General features: G+C 40.3%; 5 protein-coding genes and 1 long non-coding RNA gene across 9 annotated transcripts; all 6 read right to left on the bottom strand.

Annotated features, from left to right (window-relative positions):
• Positions 1-336: 336 nt before the first annotated feature.
• Positions 337-2,972, bottom strand: LOC140793087 (3-ketoacyl-CoA synthase 11-like). 4 transcript variants are annotated; one of them, XM_073144455.1, is made up of 2 exons: positions 2,786-2,972; positions 337-2,071 (listed from the first exon to the last, which is right to left on the bottom strand). In XM_073144455.1, exon 2 carries the CDS (start codon positions 2,010-2,012, stop codon positions 480-482), a length of 1,533 nt encoding a protein of 510 aa, XP_073000556.1. In that variant the 5' UTR covers positions 2,013-2,071; positions 2,786-2,972; the 3' UTR covers positions 337-479. The 4 variants fall into 4 exon arrangements, with proteins under 4 accessions (XP_073000556.1, XP_073000555.1, XP_073000557.1 ...); XM_073144454.1 differs by having other exon boundaries at positions 2,782-2,972; XM_073144456.1 differs by having other exon boundaries at positions 337-2,028; positions 2,786-2,959.
• Positions 2,973-5,120: 2,148 nt separating this feature from the next.
• Positions 5,121-6,776, bottom strand: LOC140792093 (UDP-glycosyltransferase 1-like). Its single transcript, XM_073142923.1, has 2 exons — positions 6,198-6,776; positions 5,121-6,097 (listed from the first exon to the last, which is right to left on the bottom strand). The coding sequence occupies exons 1-2, from the start codon at positions 6,721-6,723 to the stop codon at positions 5,121-5,123; spliced, it is 1,503 nt and encodes a 500-aa protein (XP_072999024.1). The 5' UTR covers positions 6,724-6,776.
• Positions 6,777-7,693: 917 nt separating this feature from the next.
• LOC140792638 (UDP-glycosyltransferase 73C6-like) lies at positions 7,694-9,435 on the bottom strand. The gene has a single exon (XM_073143745.1). It carries the CDS (start codon positions 9,268-9,270, stop codon positions 7,828-7,830), a length of 1,443 nt encoding a protein of 480 aa, XP_072999846.1. The 5' UTR covers positions 9,271-9,435; the 3' UTR covers positions 7,694-7,827.
• Positions 9,436-9,933: 498 nt separating this feature from the next.
• LOC140792639 (uncharacterized) lies at positions 9,934-12,917 on the bottom strand. The gene is made up of 8 exons (XM_073143746.1): positions 12,506-12,917; positions 12,265-12,402; positions 12,100-12,168; positions 11,928-11,999; positions 11,527-11,609; positions 11,291-11,422; positions 10,905-11,118; positions 9,934-10,282 (listed from the first exon to the last, which is right to left on the bottom strand). The coding sequence occupies exons 1-8, from the start codon at positions 12,908-12,910 to the stop codon at positions 10,238-10,240; spliced, it is 1,158 nt and encodes a 385-aa protein (XP_072999847.1). The 5' UTR covers positions 12,911-12,917; the 3' UTR covers positions 9,934-10,237.
• Positions 12,918-17,376: 4,459 nt separating this feature from the next.
• On the bottom strand, positions 17,377-18,749 carry LOC140792291 (caffeoylshikimate esterase). The gene has a single exon (XM_073143184.1). It carries the CDS (start codon positions 18,543-18,545, stop codon positions 17,553-17,555), a length of 993 nt encoding a protein of 330 aa, XP_072999285.1. The 5' UTR covers positions 18,546-18,749; the 3' UTR covers positions 17,377-17,552.
• Positions 18,750-21,376: 2,627 nt separating this feature from the next.
• On the bottom strand, positions 21,377-22,529 carry LOC140792292 (uncharacterized). Its single transcript, XR_012109737.1, has 2 exons — positions 22,253-22,529; positions 21,377-22,147 (listed from the first exon to the last, which is right to left on the bottom strand). It is a non-coding gene; the product is annotated as an uncharacterized lncRNA (long non-coding RNA).
• Positions 22,530-26,263: the final 3,734 nt, after the last annotated feature.

The raw sequence follows: 26,263 nt of genomic DNA on the forward strand, positions 1-26,263 counted from the left end.
CCAAATTAATATTTTTGTTAAAAATTAATTAATAATACTAATTATATACTTATTTTAATTAACTAGATTATTTAATAAAAAATATAAATAAAATTAAAATTTTTAGATTAAATTTTTAGATTTAAAAAGTAGAATATTTATTTAGAGTCGAGCTCTAAATTCTTAAGATAAGACTCCAAATATGGAGTCCACTGTAGTTGACTTCATATTTGAAGTCCATTCAAATTTTGACTGCTCATATATATCGTGGAAATAAAAGAACCAGGGGCGAAAGCTCTGCCCAAGTCTTTTTGGTCGTTCGTAAATGGAAACGATAGTTATAAATATCATCTTAAATGACTAACTAACAACCCCTTATTAGGGCATTGAGCTTCTTTTATTGCGTTACCGTAGAAATGCAGGACAACTAGGATTAATCTGGATAACTGCAATGACGCAACCAGCACAAGGGCGTGCGTCTTAAATAAACAAGACTGGAATCAAATTTTGGACACCTCCGGAACTGCAACTGGGAAGTTGTTAATCTCATCCATCCAGGGGTTCCTCTCCTCTGCAGGATCCACCGCCTTCAGAGCTCTCCAGACGGCACTATTACACTTGAACCCAGACCCAAATGCTATCTGCCAAACCCTATCCTTCTTCCTAATCCTTCCTTTCCCCTCGGTGTATGCCAGTTCGTACCAGAGAGAGCTGCTTGAAGTGTTACCAAATCTGTAGAGCGTCATCCTCGACGGTTCCATTTGCCAGTCAGAAAGCTGCAAGTTCTTCTCCAGTTCATCTAGGACGGCCCTCCCCCCAGCATGGATGCAGAAATGCTCGAAGGCCAACTTGAAGTCAGGGATGTAAGGCTTAATCTTCATCTTAAAGAACTTCTTTGCGACCACCGTTGTCAAGAAGAGTAGCTGCTCAGAGATGGGCAGCACAAGAGGGCCCAGTGTAGTAATGTTGGTCTTCAAGGCATCAGCAGCCACCACCATCAGATCCTTGGAAAGGGAAACGCCGATCTTCTTGGTATCATCCTCCTCCTGCATCACACAATTGTAGGACTTGTCGTCGGCGCCTTTGTGGGTCCGAACCGTATGGACCAACTCATACTTGGAACGTCGGCGATCTGATCTCTTGTTGGATAGGAGGATCGCGGCCCCACCCATCCGAAACAAGCAGTTCGTGATAAGCATCGACTTGTTGTTGCCAAAGTACCAGTTCAAGGTCATGTTCTCCATGCTGACAACCAAGGCATAGGAATTGGCGTGGACTTGGAGAAGATCCTTCGCGAGGTCTATCGAGATTAGCCCCGCGCTGCAACCCATGCCACCAAGATTATAGCTAAGGATGTTTCCCCTGAGCTTGTAATGGTTCACGACCATGGCCGAAAGAGACGGAGTCGGATTGAACAAGCTACAGTTCACAATCAAGATCCCGATGTCCTTTGGTTTCACGTTCGTCTTCGCAAAAAGCTCATCAATGGCTCCGAAGATGACGGTCCTAGCTTCCTTCCTTGCTTCGTTTATCGATGGAAGTGGTGGAATACTAAGAAAAGCCTCAGGGAAGTAAGTGGAGTCGCCAAGGCCGGATCTTTCGACGATCTTACGCTGGAATTCGACGCTCTCTGCTGTAAACAAGCCCGTCGAAATGGAGCGCTCCACAGAGAATTTTTTAGTGCACTTACGGGCCTCGTCTGGCTTGTAGCAGGAGAAGTTGACGAGGTAGACCGGCCTCGGCCTGGTAAGGAAGTAGATGGTCGAGAGGAAGACGAGGAGGGAGGAGCAGAGGACGATGGAGATGAGGTCGAAGCGGAGATGGTCCGCGAGGTCATGGAGGTCTTCAAGGGATAAGGTGGACAGCTGGGTGGCTATGACGACAATGACGGGGAAGAGGAAGAGGTACATTCCATGGGTGATGAGGTAGTGGTACCCAAGCTTGACGTACTTAAGTTTCACAGATTGCTGGAAGTCAGGGAGTCTCCTCGAGGAAGAGCTGGCAAGTGGGGCATTTATGCTTTGTTCCGCCATGTTAGCTCTCCCAGATCTTCACCACCAAAGGAATCGAAAAAAAATATTTAAAAATCACCCTACAAATAAGTAAGATTACAACACCTTAATCACTCTATCTCACCTGTATAATGTGATAAATAACACAAAGATGGACCAACTGAGGAGAACAAGGAAACAAATAGTAATAATAATCATATTGTTCTACAAGAACCCAGCAGAGGAGAAGGAAAATTGCAGCTCACCACGATGCAGTATCAGAAAATTAACGGTCTCAAAGTAAAATCTGTACTCTATCTCACTTGTTGTATGGTGAAGTCGCTTTTGCCTTTGGAATTTTTGTTTCTATTTTACACAGACTGGGATCAAGGATTCCGGAATAACTAGAATTTTGGATCATTTAAATAGAAAATCTGGGTCCTTCTCACGTTCTTTTTCTTCACATGAGGAGGGTTTTGTATAATAATGAGGTAAAAAAACATGTGTTGTGCTGGAAAGTTTATATAAAAAAGAGATTGAATAAAGATTGTCGAACATTATCCAACTCACTCAGCTTCAAACTGGAAAAAAGTGTAATGATCAAAGTAAAATATTTCCTCTATCTCACTTGTATATTGCGATAAAGAGCACTCATATGGATCATATTGTTCTACAAAAATCCAGCAATACAGAGAAGTGCAAACAACCATATGGTTTATTTGTACTTTTGAGAAGGAAAGGTGCCGGGGATACAAACTACCATAGCGACATGGATTTCTTCCTATATTCGAAAAGGAGGGGTGATACAGACCTACCTCCAACCGGAATAGATTGGCAAAGAAAACCTCGATGTATTGCCGCTCCTCTCACCCTTCTCTCTTGTAGATGAATACAAGCGTGAAGGAAAGAGAGGTACTATATAATAAGAAAAACTCTCTCTCTCTCTCCCCCCTCTTTCAGGAGAGGGAGTGAAAGTGTGCAACACGATGCTGCATGGAGGTCGGCTTGTGCTTCCCCACCTGTCGTAATTTACAGGATGATTTTTTGTACCATCTGAGATAGAGCATCTTATCACGTAAGATTTTATATGATACCGAGGTAGCGAATATATGGTCATTTGTCTCCTGGTTTGGTGGGTACCTAGTGAGTGACTACACATGAGTAGGACCGCCAAAAAAGCCTGTGAGCTCGTGAGACTCACTGGTCTGACTTGTTTCAAATTTGACTCAGAACTCGGTCCAAGCTCTAAGTGAGTCAAATTAAATTGATATATTAGGCTCGAATGTATTATCGAGCTGAGCCGAGTTGAAGCTAGCTTGCTCGACCTCGGCTCTATTAGGCTCAGACATTGTAGCTATATATATTAGCATATAAATTCTCGTGACTCTCGTGACCCCATCCTCTCCTTCAATTCTTCTCTATATCGGTGACACTCAGTCACCGTCTCCATCCACCTCTATAACTCTGCTCTCTTCGTCCTCCCACTCCTCTAGATCTGCCAAGCCTTATCGGCGAGATGTTCATCATCGTCCTCACCCCCAACAGTCGGTTTCTTGGTGAGATCTCCCTTTCCCTCCTTGCTTCCTTTTAGGATTAATGCTCGAAATGATGAATTAGAGCCCGAGTGAGCCATACGGATGAGTTGCCGACGAGTGAGTCTCTTAACCTTCTTTCGACCTCATCTCTGCCCTAGTTCATCGACATCACCTTTGTCGCCACATGGGGCGTCGCTAACACCACTGCCGAGGCCCTCTCCCTCTAGCTTTTTGCTCAATTCTTCCAATGAGGTGAAACGAAGATGGGGACGATGCCGAGGCCCTCCTTCAATTTGCTTTCCGGCAAGCTCCCTCGCCACTGGCCTACTCAAATCTAGGGGTACGTGGCGACATCTGCCTTATCGGGAACATAGGATTCGGAAGTTGTTCCAACAAAGGAGTTTCTCTCCTACGATGGGATATTGCATTGTACTCATGGTGGTGGGACTTGAGGAAAACCAACAACAACAAAATTAGTTGACCTAAGCTTGGCTTTTCCAGCTCAAGCTGAGCGGAACTTTTTCATCTTTTGAGCTGAGCCAAGCAAAAATCATAGCTTGTTTACATCCCTAAACATGAGTGATATCAAGCACTTGAAATATAAATTTCTCTTTGGTAAGTGTGTGACTCGACTAAATGTGAACAGGCTTATGCTCCCCTAGGTCCGTTTGAAATTAATTTTGATTCTTAATAAATTGTTGAGGCTCAGCTACGAATAGCGGGTGGGAGAATAAGGAGAGAAGATAAATAGAGTAAGAAGTCGAGATAAGAGAAGGATGTAGAGATAATGATTGAATATAAATGATGATAGGATTTAAGAATCAGTTGGGGAATGACAAAATTCAAACGTAAGTGGTGAAGATGTTTAAGGCAAAGCTAGGGAAAAAAGTGAGCCATCGTGTTATATATATATATATATATATAATTTTTAGTTTTTTTGAGCTAAGCGAGCCAACTCATGGTGAGATTCGATTCAGCTATATTTGAGCCGAACTATAACCGAGGTGATTATTTAATTCGATAACCCTCCGAGAACGAGAGGCAGCAAGTGTAAAATGCCAAATTTGAATCTATTCGGCTTAATGGTGAACCAAGGCCTGAAACTGTAGGATTTTGGACTACTCACATGACCGCTCACGTGAGTCCTGTCTCTAGCTCCGGATACAAAAGACGACGGAATAAAGGTATCGTGACCGGCTACTAAGAAAAACAGAACAAAAGTCAAAAATCCATGATCCCTCCCTATCTACCCATCTATCCATCTCTAGGTAGCCGTTGATACTATTTTGTTCTATTTCAAGCTTCATTAAAGAAGAAAAGTATAAAATGCCCAGTAAATTCTTCTCTAAGTATCGTGCCCAAAATCCTGTTGGGCTACGTCTATTGGCCTTAAGCCACAACGTTGTAACACTCGGATGGCCCGTGGCCTATGGATTAGTACTTTCTTTCGATCCGAATTCCATCCAATAGATATATATAGACACAAACTCTTCTGGGTTCAATCATTATTTTATATTATCTTCGAAGATTGCTAAGATTTATTTAGCCCGCACAAATCCAATCCATCATGCCGTATGAGAAACTAACCCCCTTTCTTTTTTCTCTCAATTTTCTTTCACTTGCATTTATTGCTCTTCTTATCGTTCACAGAAAAGGAATTAATCATATGCGTCAGGTTGACATGAGATGATCCACCTTCTCTCATAGCCTCTCTAGCCATCTCTCCTAACGCCTCTGCTCTTTTTCTCCTCTCCTCCCCTTCCTTTCCTTCATCCATCAAATTCCTCACAGCCTTCTCCACGTCATCCCTTCCTACAAACTTTAGTACCTCCGGGTTCACGTACATGGTCGGCTCCGTCACCCCGATTGGCACTCCAATCTCAAGAACATCCACAACCATCCTCTCGTTAAGGAACTGGTCAGCAAAATGAGGCCACGTCACCATGGGCACGCCTGCGGTGACTCCTTCCAACGTCGAGTTCCACCCACAGTGTGTCACAAATCCTCCGATCGCCGGGTGTGATAAAATCATCACCTGCGGGGCCCATCCCTTAATTATACAACCTTTTGAACCCACCCTTTCCTCGAATCCATCTGCGAGCCACTCGTCAACAGCATCAGATCTCTCCCTGTCCTTGATCACCCATACAAAGGGGCGGTTTGAGGCTTCCAATCCTAACCCCAATTCCACAATTTGCGAAGGCAGGACGTGCGTTAGACTCCCGAAACTGACGTAAATAACTGATCTGGGCATCATCATATCGAGCCAAGCCATGCATCTGTTTGCATCAATGGATGTATCTTTGTTTCCTCTCACTGCCATCCCACTAACATCTTTGTTGTAGAGAGAAAGTGGCCCAACAGTCCACACCTTCTTGTTCATGGCCTTTTGGTAGCTCTGGATGTATGAATGTTCCAAATCCTCGAAGCTGTTCACGACTATACCGTCTGCGACGAGCTCGGCTTGACGCACCTCTTCGTCCAACTTCTCCCACCCAGGTGCCGAAAAGAACCCTGGCGCTTGAGCTTTGCTCACCTCGATTATTTGCGTTAAGCCCGGCACTACGATAAGCTCGTTTTCATCCGTTATCCCTGTCATATAAATATAGGATAAGATTTCTCCCGTTACAGAGCTAGCCTGTAACTAATAAGAAATGTTCATACTACACATATATAGGGAAGCCAGACGTACCATCATAGGCTTTGTAATGTGATATATTATGATTGCACAAGAGGGAGAAGCAGCAAATACTAAAGAAGGTAAGCCGTGGAACGTTGAGATTGCTTGCAACCTTCTTAGTCCAAGGATGGCAAAGGTCTGATATGATGCAATTCGGATAGGGCTCATGTTTTCGGAGATAAATCTCCATTGGTTTTTGAAGAAGGGAAGTTGCTTCGAAGAAATTGAGCATGAGATCCATCGATGGAACGACGTCGAGGTTTTCGCATCCGTCTGGTAGGCCGACTTCGGCACAAGGGAAAGGGAGCTCCACAAAACGAATCGGTAGGCCGGAAACATTAGCTTGGTCGATGGTGGTTTTGAAACGGGACGCATTGAAAGGCGTGGTGATGACGGTGACCCGCACGCCACGCTCGGCGAGAAGCAATGCAAGGTCGATCATGGGGATCATGTGGCCTTGGGCCATCAGAGGTACTAGAACAAAGTGAGGCTTAATACGATCACTAGAACTATTCATGACTACTACTTGCCTCGTCATCTTCAGATGGCAATGGATTGATGGTAGTATGTACTGTTGTTTGCGAAGATGATATTAATGTTTTACTTCTTTCTGAATTTGCGTGGTTAGCTCGTTATTATAGCTGATTCAGAGTGTGCAATATGGCGGTCGTTTCCATGTACTTTGTCCTCCAGTTTCCTTCGGTTTATTCGATCAGACGAGGTACTTTGTTGCGTTCTGTAGTGTTATCAACAAGAAGTGGGCATTGGAGCTGCACAGTAAGTCCGGCCTTCTGCGATTTCTCAGACAAGAAAGGTACATGTCCTATCTTGACTATTTCTTCTTCACGTAGTTTTAATTTTTTTTTTTTAAATTCCAGCTGGAGTTTGATGATCATTGCTCTTAAGTCTTAACGTAAGAGTGAAAGGGAAAGGGAAGCAGACTGGAATAAGCATATCAACTATTTGTGTCTGTAGTTATTGACTAAGTCATACGCCCCGCTGTTAAATCGTAAGGCAGCCGTACTGACTGTCCTATTTTGTTGTTGTTGTTGTTGTTTCAAGTTTTATTCTTGGATTCATAGTTATGCTAAATTGGGTGTTTGTTGCTTATATTTACTGGACTTTGTCATTAGCCTGTCTATATTTTCTTACAGGCTTGCTTCTTTATTGAGTGTTTAATCTTTTAAGACTGATATCGTTATAACTATAGTGACTAAACAGGATTACAATGTCTGCTTTATTTTTTATTTCTTTTTATTGTGTTTGTTCTTGATGCAGCAAAATAAAAAGCTAGCTCTCAAGGCTCTTTCTTATTCCTCCTCATCAAATTATATATATAATATGCATATATAGTGCTTCGAGAGCCACGTGCGTGTTCTTCAACTATTGAGTTACAGTGAAGACTTATTTTTGGAGTCGTTACTCTATATATCGACTAAGTGAATATTCCGAAGAAATTATTCGGAAGTCAAAAGAATAATTTGTCGAATCAGTGGTTTTCAATCGTATAAAGAAAAGGTACTATTTGATGAAGAATATTATTCAGAAAAAAAGGAAACCAAAAATATAGGTTTCAAATGGTGATTCCCAGACTAACAATGATAGGTTTCAAATGAAATCAAACTAAATAAACACTCTCTGTTTATGAGAAATACTGTAGCAAGTGTTTCATGTTCATATAAGAAGATCCTCCTTCATCCATCGCCCTCCTTGCTTTCTCTCCCAAATCCTTAGCCCTCTTCCTCCTCTCTTCCCCTTCCTCTCCTCCGTCCATCAAATTCCACACTGCCTTCTCTATATCATCCCTCTTAACAACCACATCACTATCCTCTGCTAGATACGAACTCGGAACCTTCAACCCTGCCGATACTCCAATCCTCAGCACTTGCACTACCAACTTCTCGTTAAGGAATTGATCAGCAACACGAGGCCACGTCACCATCGGCACTCCTGCGGCGGCCACAGCCTCCAACGTAGAATTCCAACCGCAATGCGTCAAGAATCCTCCGACAGCCGGATGCGATAAGATCACCATTTGCGGCGCCCAGCCTCTAATGATGATTCCTCTTGAGCTTGTTCTCTCTTCAAACTCACATAACCATTTCTCTACCTCTGGGATCGACCTCTCTACCCCTTTGACCACCCAAATGAAGGGTTTATTAGATGCTTCAAGGCCGGATCCTATCTCGATGAGCTGCGAAGGTCCCACAAGCGCATAGCTACCAAAGCTAATGTAGATTACTGACATTTCCTCCTTTGAGTCGAGCCATGTTAGGATTTTACGGTTATCAATAGATGAATTGTTGCCTCGTGTGACTTTGTTGTCTACGTCTTTGTTGTAAAGACATAATGGCCCGATCGTCCAAACCTTCTTCCCCAACATCTTTTCATACTGCTGGATGTACGATGGCTCTAACTCGTCGAAGCTATTGATCACCAGTCCCTCTGCTGTCGCCTCTGCCTTCAGTGCTGACTCGAGAAGGTCTTCCGATGCGAGCCCGCCGAAGAAACCAGGTGCTTGCACTTTGTTCACCTCAATTGCCTCTCCTGGGAAGTCGGGAACGAGGAAAGTCTCGTACTCGTCGATGATTCGATCGAAAATCTTGTGACGATATATGAGGTGTGCACATAAAGGAAAGAAGCACGACGTAGTGTGGAATATGACACGTGGTATACGGAGCTCACGAGCGGCGTCTGTGGTCTCTGGAGGATTGCAGAAATCGGTGATGATACACGCCGGCGGAGAGTGTTGCGCTCGAAGATAAAGCTCGAGGGGTTCGCGGAGCATGCCGATGGCTAACATCATAGACTTGAAGAAGTCTATGGAAGGGAGAAGGTCAAAGTTTTCGCAACCTTCGGGTAACCCAGCTTTTGCGCAAGGGAGCTGGAATTCGACGAAATGGATTGGGAGACCGGATTCCTTTATGCGGTCGATGGTGGTCTTGATTCTCCCCGCGTTGACAGCGGTGGTGATGTAGCTGACGCGCGCCCCGCGCTCGGCCAGGAGATGAGCCATATCGAGCATAGGGATCATGTGGCCTTGAGCCAGTAGAGGAACCAAGACAAAGTGAGGTTTTGATTCCATTGCTAGCTGAGCTACTTCGATCGAAGAAGAAGCGTTGCAGTTTTAATAATGACAATCAAAAAGTGGATATATGCGCTGGTCAAAGGTGGATGGCTGTAGACTTTTCCTTGAAATTGTTTAATAAATCACGTGAGTGGATTGATTATTTTAATGCTCATTTCCATTTCATGACGCAGCTTTCTACATCATCTATATTGTCTTTCTAATGTTCTATTCTAAGGAGATCTCTTAGCGGATCTCGGACTAATCCAGTCCTGACATTTTTTTTGTAATAAAGAATATGTAGGAATTAATTCACGCTCATCACTTGCTACAATTTTCCATAAATTAAGATGACTGTATGCTCAGTAGCCTCTCAACTCAAATAATATATATATATATATATATTTTCATGTCCAATTTTAAAATCAGGATAGTTGAGGGTAGGGGGGCTCGGCTCGTACTTTCGAGCCTCATAATGTTGCTCAGGCTCGGCTCAGCTCAATTCAAGTCGAGTTCGAGCTGAGCCTAATCGAGCCCGAGCCGAGCTCGGGCTTGATTAGAGGATGAGACGGTGGCGACGTGGGCGGTGAAGCCACTTCCCCTCCGTCGAAGTTGGCCTTCCTGAGGGATGCGAAAACATCGACGCACTTCCATAAGATGGGCTGCAGACGAACTGATCACTTTGTAAACATAATTCCCTTTTGATATTCAAGCAGAATTCAATGTATAATAGAAAATAAAATAAACAACGTCAACTGATATGTTATTTTACATTTTGATTACAAGAAATGGCACAAGAATATCGTTTCTAATTGTGCACATACTCAAACAGATGATAGACTAGTTTGCGAGAGGCACCTGTATAGCTCTTGAGGTATAAAACAGTGATTCTGATCAGAATGATGGTGAAACTGCCATCTTTTTTACTCAATGGTAGCCTTGAGGCTACAATAAGAAGTGATATCTTTGATCCAGAAATTTTAGACTACTCTAATTTGAAGTCGTCAAGCCATATGAGCACTTCATTTCTCTGTTGAACCAAGAGAACAAATGGAATAACAATTCCAACAATGAAAAGATTAGAAACAGATTGACAATTGACTAGCTAAAAATATAAGTAACTGTAACATTTAGTGAAAATGGCAATTTCTAATTTTTGGTTGTAGCAACGAATGAAAAGGGAATTGAAACATGGAACTTTATCAGGGATGGGAATGAGCTTTAACAATCTGAAATAGAAGATACACTACAAAGTTTTCTGGCAATGACAGATACAAAAGCAAATGACTGGAGTAGAAGAGTAATTGGAGAATTACACTAAGAATGTAGTCTGATTTAATCTTCCTTAAAAGATGCATGCATCAAAGTGCTTTCTTCAGAAAAGAAAAGCATCATAAACTTGCCAGACCACTTTGACTATTAATAATACACATCAGGCACGTAGATAGATATATGAAAAACAAAAGACATAGACATCTAAACTTAGTATATTTTATGGCAGATGCTAAAACAAGAAGGTAGCAGAGAGCTAATTGCTGTACTAGAATAAAATGCAATCTTGATTCATATCTATTTAATAAGAAAAAAGATTTGTATCACTACGCTGAACCTGCTACACATTTTATCTCGACACTAGAGAGGGTGAATCATACCATTATAAAGCTCCATGTCCGTCCAGGATCATTGTAACGTGCAAGAAAACATCCTTGCTGAGGCTTGAGACCATCTTTAAGTAGCTTAGAACGCAGTTCTTTCTCTTTATTGCAAACAAGCTCCTCTGTGGGCCTTCCACTAAACTTTGTTACAGCAGCAATGCCGCCTCCAATTTCTCTTAAGTTAACTGCTTCCACAGTAGGGGCAGGTAAGCTGTTTAAACAAAGATGGTTATATGATAATGCAAACATATCAAAAAGAACAGCTTCCAGAAATTATCCTTATCAATGTTCTTCTTTTCTGACAACAACTTCATTCTCGACCAAAAAGGATTTTCTTAATGCCTTAAAGTGAGTGACATAGCTTTGCAATGTTTAGCACTTACCTGCCCAGTTCTTTGTCCATTGGCAGAACAATCTGGATTGAAACTTCTGAAAACTTTTCATCAGAAGCCTGGGTAAAGACAGGGGTGGTCATAGGGATCTTCTCTGTTGAAGAATTCTTGCCAAATATATACCTATGATATACTAATACTTCAATGTTTGTACTGACTGTTAACGGAGAAAAGATGACAAAACATAATACCTGTTTTGACAAAACTTAATAAGGAGAATCACTCACCCAGCAACATCATTGAAGCCAGAAGAGCCTGACAGTTTATCTCCTCTTGTTTCAGCAACCACAAAAGATGCATACTTCCTCACCTGGAGGAACAAAATCTCACTGAAAATACTGAAGAAATATGACAAAAGATGCACCTTTAACGAAACATCCCAAATAGCGAATAAGCAGTTAATTAAATATGTATTAAAGAACAAGGAGTGAATTACATTACTCCCTTTTAGTATTTTAAAAGTAGTTTGGTATTGCTTAGACGTATCTACTCAAAGAAACTCCTAAATAAGTGAAATCAGCGGACACATCAGTAGACTGGAAATATCAACTACCGAAGTAATAAAGTTCACACCACATGAGGTAGTGCGATCTATGAATCGTTTACAGTTTAGAGCTGAAAGCCGTACCTCATAAGTTGCAGTTCTTTTCAATATCTGGTACTTTGGTGTTTCCAAGTCTGGAGTCTTATAAATTCTCAACTATAACCAATTGAAAAGCATTGAATAAGGCTGGGAGAATTATGTATCGCACCATGTAAAAGGATCCGTATAGCAAATATAAACCACCAATAAGCGATACCTGCTTTACAAAATCCCACAGACCTTCCATCGAAAAGTAATCATTCTGCTCTATCGAATCCCAAACATCCTACGAAGATAGAGAATCCAAGAAACTGAAAACTTAGCTAAGTAAAATAGCCGCTGAGTGCAATAAATTCTGCTGTCAGAATATGAGAAAGCTAACCAGATGACTGCAGAACTTGTGAGTTTGGGGGTTGACACCCATGATTGAGAGGCCTGTGAAGACCAACTCCGGTTTCCATGGTAGAAGAACAAATTTCATCGCCATGGTCCACCTTGTCGTGATCTCATAAGGTCCTGTCTAAACCAATTCAATGAGTTAAATAAGTTTCAAATGCAAGATTAAATACCAACGCAACGAAGAGAAATATTGACTAAAGAAAGAAATCCAAAACACCTCACACCTGCGTCACGCGATGCAATTGGAAGTGTGGCTTAAAGAGCACCTTGAGGAGCCCAATATTGAAGAGGTAGCCATCAATGGTGTCGTGCTTGGTTATCGGATCCCGAAACCGGACCTGGTCATCGTACATGGAGCGGTCTATCCCTTGCTCGTCAAAGAGATGGGGGAGGTCGTCGTACAAGAAGTCGATGAGCCCATCGGCGTCGATGCCTGGTTGTGTAGGTGGGCTCTGCCTCTTCTCCACTAGGCTACACCTGCTGGGTAGACGCCTGTTTCGTTTACCGGGAGGTGACGAGATGAGGAATACGGTGGGTTTGGGAATGGCTCCCCTTGGTCGAGAAACGGCAGAGGAGATGATGGGGCTGGGAGTTGGACGGCCGAGTTGGTGGGAGAAAGCTGTGGCCATTTTGTTTTGGTTCTCTTCACGCACGGCATATTATCTAGTTATTTATTTTATCCAAAGAACAAGGGATGATCAATGGGCCGGGCCACTTCCTCTAGCCCGGTTATGCTTTTTTGTGATCACATAATGCAACATATTACTCAAGATGTAGTTTTAACTTCCATTTTGGCTCTATGATAACTTGTCTAACTATTGTGAGATGTTATTATTTGTATTAGAGTGAAATTACTGTTGATTTAGGATTGAGGTATAAGTGATTATTGTCTGTCTCCTTCCCCAATATATAGACTATAATTCGAACCACGTAAATTCTCTTGCATTTAGTTTGCTTGTGGTCCATACAAATTATTCGTGTTAAAAACTCCATCTACTGATCCTCCATTTAGACCCATTTCTCTGTATAAAAATCACAACGATTTTCTCATAATTAAGAAAAAGAAAACTCCTCTTTTGATCAATGGTACGTTCCGTCGGTTACCGTGTTGTGCGTTTTGTTTGTAGCAGCTTGCAAGATGGGTACCGTACTATATGAGCAGGATGAGTCCGGACGTGTGCTCCTACTCTGACATGATTATTAAGGCCCTGTCGCATGAGCCAGTGTGTCTTTTTATTGCAATGTGAAAAGGCTAAAGGTGCTCAAATAGAGGTCGTGGACCGATCTGCCGTTAGATTTCGACTATTTCTCTTAGTATTATTATTATTATTCTTCATTCAACATGTTGACCAAATCCACTAGAGTTTGGTACATTTGCTTTCAGTAACTCCAATAGAATTACTCTTCATTCCTTGAAAATTGAAATGCTTCCCTTTTTTCCTTTTTTTTTGCTTCACTCGTTGTTGACTTTTGTCGTCCGTTGAATGATGTCCGATGAGGTCGACCTCTATACTGCTCACCGCTGCTTTCGATAGGAAACGAACACGTGGCATGCCTCTAGAGATGTTAATTTATCTAGAGAACAATATTTTTTTTATATTTTATATTCTAATATATTTTACCATCTAAACTTTAAAAAATTAAATATACATTAGTCATTTATATTTATTAACTTTAATATATTTTTTTAAAATATTATGTTAAATAATAATAATAATTTGAAAATATCACAATAATTTTGATAGAAAGTCTGATATTTTAAAAAATATAGTAGAAATTATGATATTTTAAAAGTTTTCAATAGCAAAGAGGAGTTTATGTATTTTTATCTATTAAATATCTTTATTGTTAATTTTAATAAATAAAATTTCTTATTTTTGTGGCATGTTAGTTGGGTCTTTTTATATTTGTTTTTCAATTTATATATAATATTCTATCTTTTAATAAAATTATAATTTACACTTTATATTTTTACTATTTATAAATCGAGCACTATAATTTAGCGCATATGTATAGAAAATACTATGTTGTTAGATCTCTTACAAATTTAACTAAATATCTAAGTTAAGTTAACTATCTTAAAAGATTATAAAAATACTTTCAACCAAAACACACTAAGGACATTTTTTAGTTATTTTAGAGATAAGATATTTCTAGTTAACGAAATATTTTTATAGTGTTAGATTAAATCTAACTCATGATATTTTTTGCATATATTCACTGAACGTAGGGCTCGACATGTAAATAATAAAATTATACAATAAACTACAATTTTGATTAAAAAAAAGAGTATTATATATAAATTTTCTTTTTCTTTTATATATTAGTGTTCGTTATCTTCATCTTAGTTAGTAAACTTATGACTAATATTAAGTCCGCCAATTTTTTGTTATAATATGTCTAATTCACGTCAGAATTTGAATACAAAACGAGTGGAGTTGAAAAATCAGTCTAGAACAGTAAGTTTAAATAAGTAATTGATTGGATTAATAACTTATATGAAAATTTAAAAATATGCTAAGTGTTTGTCATTTGGGTTGCAATGCTTAATTCATGTGCGTTGGCCATAGGTGCTAAACAGCAAACTTATTGAGGGCATCTTTTTCAAAACAGCAAGCAGAAGCGACACCATGTCGATTGAAACAAATAATATATAATAAATTAGATATATTATTTTTCGAACTAGAACAGCCATTACAGAGTTTCTAATTGCGATATTAATTTAGTTTTTTTAATAATAGTATTGAAACACTTGCATTCACTAGTACAACCATTTTTACAATCAGCATAACGAATAAATTAAGACATTTACTCCGTTTTCGCTTTCCTTTGTGGAATATTAATATAATATTCCCAACGATATATTTTTTGATTTGAACGAGCTGAAAACTCAACTAAGGTTTACATCACGGGCCTTTTCATAGCTCATTCTATCATAATACAAAATAGTCTCTACCTCCGAAGAGATCAAATCTGCCTTACTCCAAACTCTCCATAAAGCTGATTGCCTACCTAATTTGGCAAGTCAATTGACTGGCCTATTTCCTTCTCCATACGTGTGAAGAAACTTGATCCTTTTGAAGGATGACAACATTCTGATGCAGTTATGAATTGCCCCCCTTAGGTGCCATACTCACCATTAGAAATTTTGACTACTAATAGTGCGTCGGTTTCTACCATCACTTGCTCCCATTTCCCATTAACTTCTCTCAAACCTGCCTGGAGCACCTAGACTTCACAGTAGCCGGCTGAAACTGCTATGGTTGGTTCCGGTGCCGCATGCAGAAGGGTAGCATTCTCAGCTCGAATGATAAACCTAGCTCACTGATACTCTCATGTCTTCTAAGATCCATCGACATTGATTTTCACCCAACCCTCTGGAGGGTGCTCCCACCGAACACTAATAAGGACATTCTTCGATCTCACCAAAATTTCGTTATCCTTAAGATATTCCTGTGCTAGCATAGTAGCCTTGATAGGCACTGCCCGCGCCGTTGAGCTCTTTCCTTGAAAAATTCTTTGGTTGCATTCCTTCCATATACCTCAAATTGTTGTCACCATAATTGACTTAACCCTTATGTCCAACTTCTGATCCGGCTTGCACCTCTTATCCAACCAGTCTGGTTCCACCGATAGACTTTGCCCATTATCAACCTTAACCAAGTCCGCACAGCAAACCCGCACTTCCAATGCGAACAGACAAGTATAGAATAGGTTTGTGGTCGATTCTAGAAAGGGCCCACACATTGTACATAGGTCATTAGACCCATAGTTTAGCCCATAGAGGTAGGCTCTCATTGGGACCCGGTTCCACACGAGCTTTCACACGAAAGCCTGAGCGAGGTGCCATGGCCAGTTTCCAAAGCTTGGCCCACGCCTGGCTCTCATTCCTTCACAAGAACTTGTAGATGGTTTTTGTTGCCGCCTCCCAATTGGCAGCTGAGGCCCACACCCACATATCTTCAACTTGAGCACCCCCTACTTCCAACGTGGCCACGTCGAAGGCAATGCCTCTATTGAAGGCAGAATGCAACTTATCCATGTCCCACGTCTCACTCATCATAAGAGTATCGACTCGGGGGCGGCTCAAAAAACAATTCACATTCACCAGACAAGGTTGTCGTCCAGACAGGACTGACGACGCCCAAGCCTCCTCTAACACTGTTGTGCCGTGATTGTTGTCGATGCTCTTTGGGAACCCTTCCTTTAGCTCGGCCACTGTCTGACACAAAGCCCTCCAAATCCACGACGACTTAGGTGCAGTTTTGACTTCCTACAGGTTGAGAGCACCGTATTAGCTCCTGAGAATACTGATCCACGGTGTCGCTCGGCTGCGCAAAACACTGACGACGTGAATTCCAAGGAGAGACCTCTTGGCCACCGCAGATCCATCACCCCCTTCCGCCTTTATTCCCAACGATAATGAAGACAGTCCTAATTATTTAGGACAGTTCACATAATAGCTCGGTAGAGTTTACTCTCCTTTCTTGAAATGTTCTCCTCTTCGCTTTTGACTTTTTACGGTGTGCTTCTGATTTCGATGGCGCAAACGATGCGCGGCATGTCCCGCTAACTTTCTCTCCCCTCCCCTTCGTCGTTCTTCGCAAATAGAACGCCACCTGTTTACATGTACCAATCGCGATCGGCTGCGGAGTAGGTGGGCAGTAGATTCATTCTCTCATACACTACAAGACATAAATGCGGTTCCGCAGGATCGGATCAGCGAAGCCATTTCGTTCTCGCCACGCCCGTCTGATGTCACCGATTGATAGTATGGTTGTAGGTAATTTCTTAATGCCGGTGATTTCAATTTGTCATGGGAAACTTTGTTAATTGCCTTTATTTTTATTTTTACTTTTATTTTTTGTTTGTTTCTCCGATAGGGTTGGTGGAAGCCATTTATCTAAACATATTTAAGAGAATATATATATATATATATATATATATATATATATATAATAAGTCTGAGTGGGGACTCTTTGGATTAAAAAATCCAACAAACTGCAAGGCCAGTGGAGCCGTGTCGACTTCATTCTCGCGACATGGCCAGCTCACCAACTCCACCAAGATCCAAACTAAATAAGCTCTCAGCATCTAAATAAGAAAATAATTATTATTAATATAATTATTTTTCATACCAATTACAGAACCACCACCAAGCTCTGAAAACATATCTCACCATCAAACATTAACGTATACAGATTAACATTGTCTTTCTTTTTAATTGATCGATTGATAAAGTAATCGAACCGGCAGTGAGCGAACTCCGGTTCAGCAGACCGCCTTCGCGTCGTTAGCCCGAACGTGGCGCACCCGCTGGTCGATCCAATCGCGCATATCGGCTAGCACTCGTTTACAGTTCTCCTCGGGTTCCCCTTGGATTAGCGAGTGGTACATTCCCTCGTATAGGATTAGGCTCTTATCCTTGCTCGCCGCCTTCTCGTACAGCATCTTGGACCCCTCGGGCGCCGTTACCCCGTCCTCCGTCCCGTGGACGGTGAGGAACGGAGCCGTTACCTTCGGGAAGTTCTCCTGCAGGTAACCGCACAACCGCGCAAGCTCCCGCATCGTGCCGACACGTGGAGGCCCTGTGTACCTCCTCGGGTTCGAGGCGATCACGCGGAGGCGATCCGGGTCTTTGATCGCCTTCCCAACCATCTTGTTATCAGGCATCGCCTGCCACGTGTCGGCCAGCCCGAATAGGAGGCCGAAGAGGAACAGCCGGAGGCGGGAGGGCTTCATGTCTTCGGGGATCACGAAGAGGGGCGCGGAAAAGATCAGGCCCGTCCACGCGTCCGGCGGAGAGCGGAGGTACATGAGGAGCGTGGCGGCGCCGCCCATGGATTCGCCGAATAGGAAGGCGGGGAGATCGGAATAGGACTTATCGGATCGGACGGATAGGAAGAAGGATAAGGATGCACCGGCGACGGCCTCCATATTGCCGAGGTAGCATCGGAGGCCGTCGGACCGGCCGTGGCCAAGGAGATCGGCGCAGTAGACGGCGTAGCCCCATGTGGCGTAGTTGATGGCGATCTTCTGGAAGAGCCAGCCCGTGTCGGAGCCGTAGCCGTGGCTCATGAAGACGACGCCCTTAACGGCCGTTTCCTGACCAGTTGTGGCATCGATGGGGTGGAAGGATTGGGTGAAGAGGCGACCGTGTGGGGTGGAGAAGTAGGATTGACGATTTTTGACGCCCTGGGAGGCGTAGTACTCGTCCTCCTCGGGGAAATCGCCCCAGAAGAATCGCGGGGCTTCGGATCCCATCACCTCCGATACGACTACACTAGTAACTCCTCCCCGCACGCACGCTTTCCTCCTTGCTCGTCGAGTCTCCTCAAAGTTAGAATTAGAATTCCAACCTGAGGGAATGGTTCATGGAAGCCGGGTTATATATAATACAAGTGCCGATAAATAGCGGTTTTCACCAACTCCGGTTTCCCGGAACCCTTTCTTTTTTCACCAACTATTTGTGTACTTTTATCAATTGATTATCTCCACTTTGTTAATTTTAATTATATATTATATATATTTTTTTTTTAACTTTTTTGTAGGGAGGCAGTTGGTGAGGAGTAGGTCGATCGAAATGGACCAATAGTGGTCGGGCCCACGAAGAAAGAAGCTAGACCGAGAGGGAAGGAATGACTTCTTTTTCTTCCGCAAATGGCAATTGTTAGTTTGTTGGATACGAGAGCTCTTTCATCTAATTTTAACTATTAGGATCAGTATTATTTGGTACTTTTTTTTTCAAGTAAAGTAAATTGAACGACACGCCAATTAAAATAAAATAAAAAAAGCAAAGCAAATCTAGCATTTTGATTGAAGCGATAAGATGTCCCGTCCCTAGCCCTCTGCTAGGTTTGCTCATTTCCCTCTCTTGTAGATGATCGTTTTTGGTCGCCGTCACTGATGGCCTTTCTCCTCGGCCACTCGGATTTTTTTTTTTCCCTTTTTTCTTCCTCTCTTTCCCTCTTCTCTCTTCCTCGATCGTTCTCCCTTTTCTCTCCTCCTTCCCTCCTTTGCTCACCCTATCACTCCACTGCTCTCGGCCGCCAGCCTTGAGCTTATTGCCGTGGCATGACACCGGGTAGTGAGGGTGTGTTCGAATATGGTTTGGCTTTGAGTTGTGAGATTGTGTTAATGATTTTTGTTGTCTTTGTAACTCTAAGACGAGTTGTCTTTTGTCTGTTAAAAAAATCTGATCAGCTCGCGAGACTTATGAACTCAACTAGACTAGAGCTCTAAACTAGCCAAACTAAGCTTAGTTTTTTAGCTCGAAATACTAGTCCACCTAAGCCAAGCTAGACACAACTTGCTTGAACTTGCCTCAAATTAGATCTCTCTCTCTCTCTATCTATCTATCTATCTATCTATCTATCTATCTATATATATAATTTATTTAAATATTTATGACAATATGTTATAGCAAATTGGTAATGCACCTAAATTTTACATATAAAAGATTAATTTTTTTTAACTGGTTGGATGACTAGAAATTATCTTTATATATACCCAACCCTTATAAATTTATATTATTATAGCTAAAAGGTAAAATATATGATAATAAAAAAATAAAAATTGAGCCAGCTCAATATTTAAACGAAGAAGAGGAGATAGAATAAAATCATGTAACAAGCCCTACTCTTAGTTGAAAAATAGACTAACCAACATTTAATCCCATGTTATCTTCTTGTAACAAACAAGTACTCAAACAGATAAGAATTACAAAAGGGATAGGGTATCGACTCTAGAAGAAACATCTCTCTTATATAACCGAAGAAGCCAGCTAGCTCTTCGACACGGAGGCAGAGGCTACAATGGAGTGGGACGTCGAATAAAATGACTGAAAAGACCTAAGGACTACCATTAGGAAGGGGATCGATAGGGATGGAGGCTGCGCAATTGAGAGGAAGTGGGATTCCGATGGCACCACCACCCACTCACCTAGAAAACCCCTAAACCCAACGAGAAGGGAGAGGAGAAAAAAAGAGGAGAGAAAGAATACTTTAGAGGAGAAAGCCTCTCCCCTCTTTTAGCATCGGCTAGAGGAGGGGAGAGTAGGGAGGATTAGTGAGAAAGCTCCTCGTATGAGGGGGCGAAAATAGCGGCTAAATCCTGTCACAGTGCTAGAGCTAGCGCCAAAGATAATTAAGCTATGTAGCTATGATCTTACCTAACTAAGAAAGCTCAATGTCGACCAAAATTGGCGACCTAATATTAATAGTAAAAAGAAAATTACTTTCTTGTTAGGTTAAAAGAGAAAGAATTCATTTGGACAAACCTTTGTCACTCACTAGCACTAAAAATCTATCAATATGTTGTTAACTTCCAACTAGGGGGACATATTTTTTGGATCACGCATTAAAGCATTAAAGAGAGAAGACGAAAGATGACCGATATTTTAAATATGTAAAATTACATGTGCTGTGCTTATAGAGAAGTCAGTTATGATATTTGATTGGACATCTATAGCTATATAGACAACTAGAATTTGGATGTACTCGAGAAGGATCCTTCACCGAGGACCTTTTGAAGTTTTTGATCTTCAATACTAACGGATCATTATGTTTAATTTTAATTTTTGACCGAGTTTTTTTAAAAAAAACTAGAATGGTTAGTTTATAAAATTTATCCTGAAAAAAAAATCCAAAATTTAGGAATGACAGCCAAGTGCTTATTGGATCTTTAAGTACGGGGGTATTATATGTCTATATATATGTGTGTGTGTGTGTGTGTGTAACACCTTTATCGTAAATGAAAGGCTAAATCAAACTTAGCTAAGCTGAATTTGATTTGCCCATGCATTTGTGGAACTTGAGTTCACACAAGAAAGTGCGATGGCAACCTCAAGAATGGCATGGGGAAGCTTTGCAAATAATAATATTATTATTAAATTTTATTTAAATATATCATCTTGCATCACTCGCACTCTTGGATGAGCTAGCAATGGCACAGAAGATGTCCACTAACAGTGTCCATCTAGCTCATTGCTCACAAACACTTCATCATATTCACAAAGTTACTCATTTGATAAATGAGTAATCAAGATCTGAACCCAAAATATATATGAGCTAAACATAAGTAAGACAACGTGTTCATATTCGAGTCAATATAGCCGAAATATTTAATGTAATATAAATATTATCCGTACATTACCCGGTAGATAATGCTAAGTGTTTCCCATTTGGGAAGCAATACTTAATTGATGCGTCTTGGTTTCTGGTGCTAATTTACAAAATAATTAGGAGCATCTTTTTGAAAGCACCAAGCGCATGCGAACTTACATGTCGATTTGAAACAGACAAATATATAATAGATTAGATACATTAATTTTCGTCCTAAAACAGCTGTTAATTTATTTTCTTAATAATATATAGTACTGAAAGACTGCCAAATTATATAAAAAAGGACCGCATAGCTTTATTCTAATTGTGAGCCACTTGCATAGTTGCACCGCATTCTTCTTGAATCGAGCTGTAATAGGGGTGTAAATGAGCCGAGCCTGAGCGAGCCGGCTCTAGCTCAGGCTCGACTCGAAATTAATTTTCGAGCTTTAGAATTGGGCTTAGGCTTAGGTTAGCTCAACTCGAGCTGAATCCGAGCCAGGCTAGACGAAGCTTAAGCCTAAAATGAGCTTATCATCAAGCTTCATTCAAGCCGAGCCAGATCGAGCATGACTAAGCCAAATCGAGCCCAAACTGAGCTAAAGAAGAAAAAGGAGGAGGAGGAGGTTGATGGCCGCTGCCGAAGGAGGAGGAGGAGGCGAGGAGAGTAGAGTCTTGGCTATTGATTCAATCGTCGTGTGCGATGGATGATTTCTTGAGCTTTTGCTCTGCTTGCAAGAAGAATCTTGGGCGGGGGAAAGATATCTACATGTACAGGTTTGTTGCTACGATTATGTCAGCTGACAAAATTAATTCCATATGATTTTGCTGCTTGAATTATTAATTTCCCTTTTCCAGGGGGATACTCACCATATGAAGTTTGAGACCCAAAGGAGACCACCTTGTCCCCGAGCTTCTAGTTGACTGGGGTGGCCACGTTGTACTTGGCAGTCTTTTGGAGAGAGTCAACGACCCTGAGTACCTCGTCCATGTTCCTCTTGGTGGTGGCTGGGTAAAGGATGCTTAACTTGATCCTCTTGTCTGGGCCAACCACGTGGAGGGCTTGAGATGAGAGCTACACACCGGAGTAGAAGAAGAAGGGGGAGGAGGAGGACGAGGCGGCACTGGCGGTGGACGAGGCAGTACTCTTCTATATCGAGCCTATTAAGCCGAGTTAGGCTCAGCTCGATATTAATTTCGAATCGGTTTTAGCGGCTCGGGCTCAGCTCAGCTCTGACCAAGCCGAGCTCGAGCCAAGCTCGAATCTCTCCTCAAGCTTGACAGCTCTAGCTGTCTATATATTATAGAGCTGTCAATATATTGACAGACAAACCACCTCATACCACTTATTCTTTTTCTTTTCCTCTGTGAAATATTCATGTTATATTTTTCAACCATAAAACAAAGATGTAGTCCTAATTATTTAGGTCAATAGAGCTTCTCTCCTCCGTATAAATATATAATATCCTTCTGGGACCGACAAAGAATTAAAGGACCTAAAAATCTCAGTTCTCACCTAGCATCTGTCACTTTATACGCCAGTGTCATATGTTTACAACTTTTGTCTTTATTATTACATTTTCTTATCCATCTAACTTTTGTTGGCAACTTGGTCTACAAAGATTAGAGAGAAATAAGATCTTTTTCTTGGTAGATGATCGACGGCCACTCACTCTCCTTTTTGATATGGCATCACATATCAACAAATATGACATCAATATTATGATAAATAATTTAATAAAAAATTATTTTAATTTTTCACTCCTAACCGAATGATTGAAACTACTAAATGATATTAAATAAAATTAATCAAAAATACTGGTTATATGAACCAGAAGTACATGCTACTTTTCTAATAAATAGGTAAAAGTTGACATTTTTCTAAATTGTATGGATAAATTAGTTTTATTTTATTTTTTTCTTAACCATCTATTTTTTTATAAAAATTAAAATAATAATAAATTGGTAGAAGTTGATGCTCCTATTATTAAGAAAACAGTTATAAAAATAAACAGTAAAAAAATACTTACAATTTTAGTTTATTAATAAATAAAAATTATTTTTAATAACTAATTAGTTAGTATTGCTCCCATTACACCACTCTTTTCTCACGGCAATCTTTTTTTTTTACCCTTATTTAATTTGTACCTTGAAATAACGAAAATATGATCAAGTAATTTATCAGCGAAGAGGTTCAATTAGCACTATTAGCATCGTTAATATTCTACAATTAATATATGCATTGGATTCGAAGAGTATAACATTTTATATTGTTTATATAGTAATTAGCTTTGGATTAATATTTATTCGTAGAAGAAATTAAGACAGATTGTGTTTATGATTAACATAAATTTTTTTATCAATAAAAAATGAATTTGATATTGTTATGAGAAACTTGTCTATTTCAAGTCTGAATATAGGAAAAGGAATAGTGTTCATAGATCCATCTATATTTTCATCAAATATTCTAATGAAAGAAGAGAGCTACCCACTAATCATAGTTGACTAATATTTATAGATCTCTTGTGACTTCGCTTTAAGGAGTATTTTATTCTAAACATTGATAAAATGTCAGGGAAGTTGAAATCACCTTTTTAATGTGGCATGAGCCAGAATATAAATATTTGTTTTTAAATATCTTATTAGAGTAGTAGGTGAGTTATTAATATATCATCGAGCTCAATCGGCCAATTATTATTATTATGGTAAGAAAGTTTGCATAGATAAGCAATTGTCAAACTCGGACAATAGCTATCGAGATGGTTTTGATCCCAAAAATAGTAGAAAACGAAAGAGAATTAATATTAGAAAAAGTGAGCTAATTTTTATTGAACAGTAATTTAAGAAATAATAATTATATTTGATGCGATATAAATTTGATTAATATATAATAATAAATTTATATTATAAATTTGTGACATTTTAAATCAGACAAAAATATCTTTGATTTGACGTAAAATAGTAGTAGTAATTATGTGTCACTTAATCTAAAGACAAGAGGAGAGGAAATGATAAATTAGTATACCGAAGAAGCTAAATTGTTATTTAATTAATATATCAAAATAAAAAAGATTTATTCTATAAGAAATCAAATTTTATTTCATAAGTGAACGTGGGTTTTATAATATGAGCATGCCCTACTCAATTGGAACATGATATGTGCTTAGGATTCTTAGTTGTTCTATATCTTAGCTTTAGTTTGCTTATTTAACAAGTCGTCCAATCTTGTACACTAAATCGCATTCAATTTAACCATGAAGCAGATGGATGCTGATGAGCTAATCAGATACTGCTCAAATGTTTAAAAGGGTTCATTTTAAATGAGTGTATTTAGGTTCAAATATTAATAACATTAATTTAATTAAAATATTATCAAATTTTTACTTTTCTAAAAGACATTATGAAGCAGATGGGCAACTACTTATATGGAAAGATCTTATCTTTCCTCATAGAGGAAAATCCATGTATATTTACCTTGGACTCTGGGAGTATCCCTACAAACCTATAAATGCCAAAGTCTTAACTTTGTTTAAAAAAAGTGGTCTTCTAACAGTTGGTGGTTGGGTAGAAAAGGGCATATAAACGTGAACAAAGTAGTCTACAACATGGATTGCAGAAGTTTCCTGCAGTGTTTGTCTGCCAGACGATCTGCTCCCCTGAGAAATTAGAGTTTGAATCATCCAAAAGAAGTATACATATATATTCTACTTCACACTATTTGGTTGGTTATCAGTCACATCAAATAAGTTGTCTTTTGGCACAGCTATGGAGGTGGTGCTCGACTAACTGAGCAAGAACTTTGAAACCTTGCATTTTGATGAAGCTCCACGTGATCTCTGGAAAAATCAAGGACTACAATAGGGGCACAGCCTATGTGTGGAGTTAGTATCAATGTAGGATTTGTTCAGATGAGGGTTGCCATCTTATATTAACTAAGTTAACTTGATAAAAGTTACCTCGAAATTTTGTCCTCCCTAACATATGCAATACTAGAAAGAAGCAGAGGTTTTCCGTTGCACTTCAAGCCACAAAAGGGATGTCTCAAATGAGTAGTGCATTGCTTTGTGTAATCAGAATCTACAGAGAAGCATTCAATCACAGTAATTTGATTTAAGAAGATGAAGTTTGGCTCCATTGGATGCATGCAATCTTTAAGTGCAGGCTGTCTGCTGCTACTAATACGTTTTGTTGCTCTTTGAATCAGAATCAAGTAGATAAAGGAATATGTTCAAAGAAAGGCAAGTTTTTGTGTTGAAGTGCTTGAAGCTCCTCAGAACCAGCTGTCTTTGGATCTAAAAATCTTGTCATCCTCTAGAAATAACCCTTGTTTGAGGCGCGGCCCATCCGTCACGAGTGAAGAACTTGCTCTGGTGCCACCCTACTTTGAATCGACTGATATTGTTGCAGAGCGATTCTTAGATTATCTGGTCACCACTTCTGAAGGCAGAGTCCTAGAATCTCAGCGTCCAAAATCGACAAGTTGATGCACCTAGACCCATGAGGAATTGTTGGATGAGCTGCATCTCCTACTGACGCCACATTACCCCCAGAAAGCTGTGGCACAGGATCACTGTCATATATGACATTGACGAAGGGTTCCTTTGTTTCTTTTATCAGCAGAGATAATTCATGTTTCCAAACTCTTTCGGCCTCTTCTTTCATCTTATCTATAGGATGATGCCAGGGGGAAGAGCTTTATGCAAAATTGAGTGGATATCAGTTCAATGAACACATCTGTAGTTAAAATGGTCATCTCTTACTAGAGTCCATCTTGTCTTTTTGTCACTATCGATTGCTTGGTGCGGCAAAACAGAGAGCTATAAAGTTGTGCAGCTAATTGGAAGACAGGAGAGTATCTGAGTATTAAAGTATTCACATATC

This window comes from Typha latifolia, chromosome 7, assembly GCF_019914945.1.
Source record: "Typha latifolia isolate L0001 chromosome 7, TyphaL0001v2, whole genome shotgun sequence".
Lineage (NCBI taxonomy): Eukaryota > Viridiplantae > Streptophyta > Magnoliopsida > Poales > Typhaceae > Typha > Typha latifolia.

Coding starts and splice junctions, on each gene's coding strand:
- LOC140793087 (XM_073144455.1), bottom strand. CDS start 2,012: ATGGCGGAACAAAGCATAAATGCCCCACTTGCCAGCTCTTCCTCGAGG.
- LOC140792093 (XM_073142923.1), bottom strand. CDS start 6,723: ATGACGAGGCAAGTAGTAGTCATGAATAGTTCTAGTGATCGTATTAAG. Junction 6,098..6,197: donor ACATTACAAAGCCTATGATG/GTACGTCTGGCT, acceptor TTTATATGACAG/GGATAACGGATGAAAACGAG.
- LOC140792638 (XM_073143745.1), bottom strand. CDS start 9,270: ATGGAATCAAAACCTCACTTTGTCTTGGTTCCTCTACTGGCTCAAGGC.
- LOC140792639 (XM_073143746.1), bottom strand. CDS start 12,910: ATGGCCACAGCTTTCTCCCACCAACTCGGCCGTCCAACTCCCAGCCCC. Junction 12,000..12,099: donor TGTGGGATTTTGTAAAGCAG/GTATCGCTTATT, acceptor AATTGGTTATAG/TTGAGAATTTATAAGACTCC. Junction 11,423..11,526: donor GGCTTCAATGATGTTGCTGG/GTGAGTGATTCT, acceptor AGTATATCATAG/GTATATATTTGGCAAGAATT.
- LOC140792291 (XM_073143184.1), bottom strand. CDS start 18,545: ATGGGATCCGAAGCCCCGCGATTCTTCTGGGGCGATTTCCCCGAGGAG.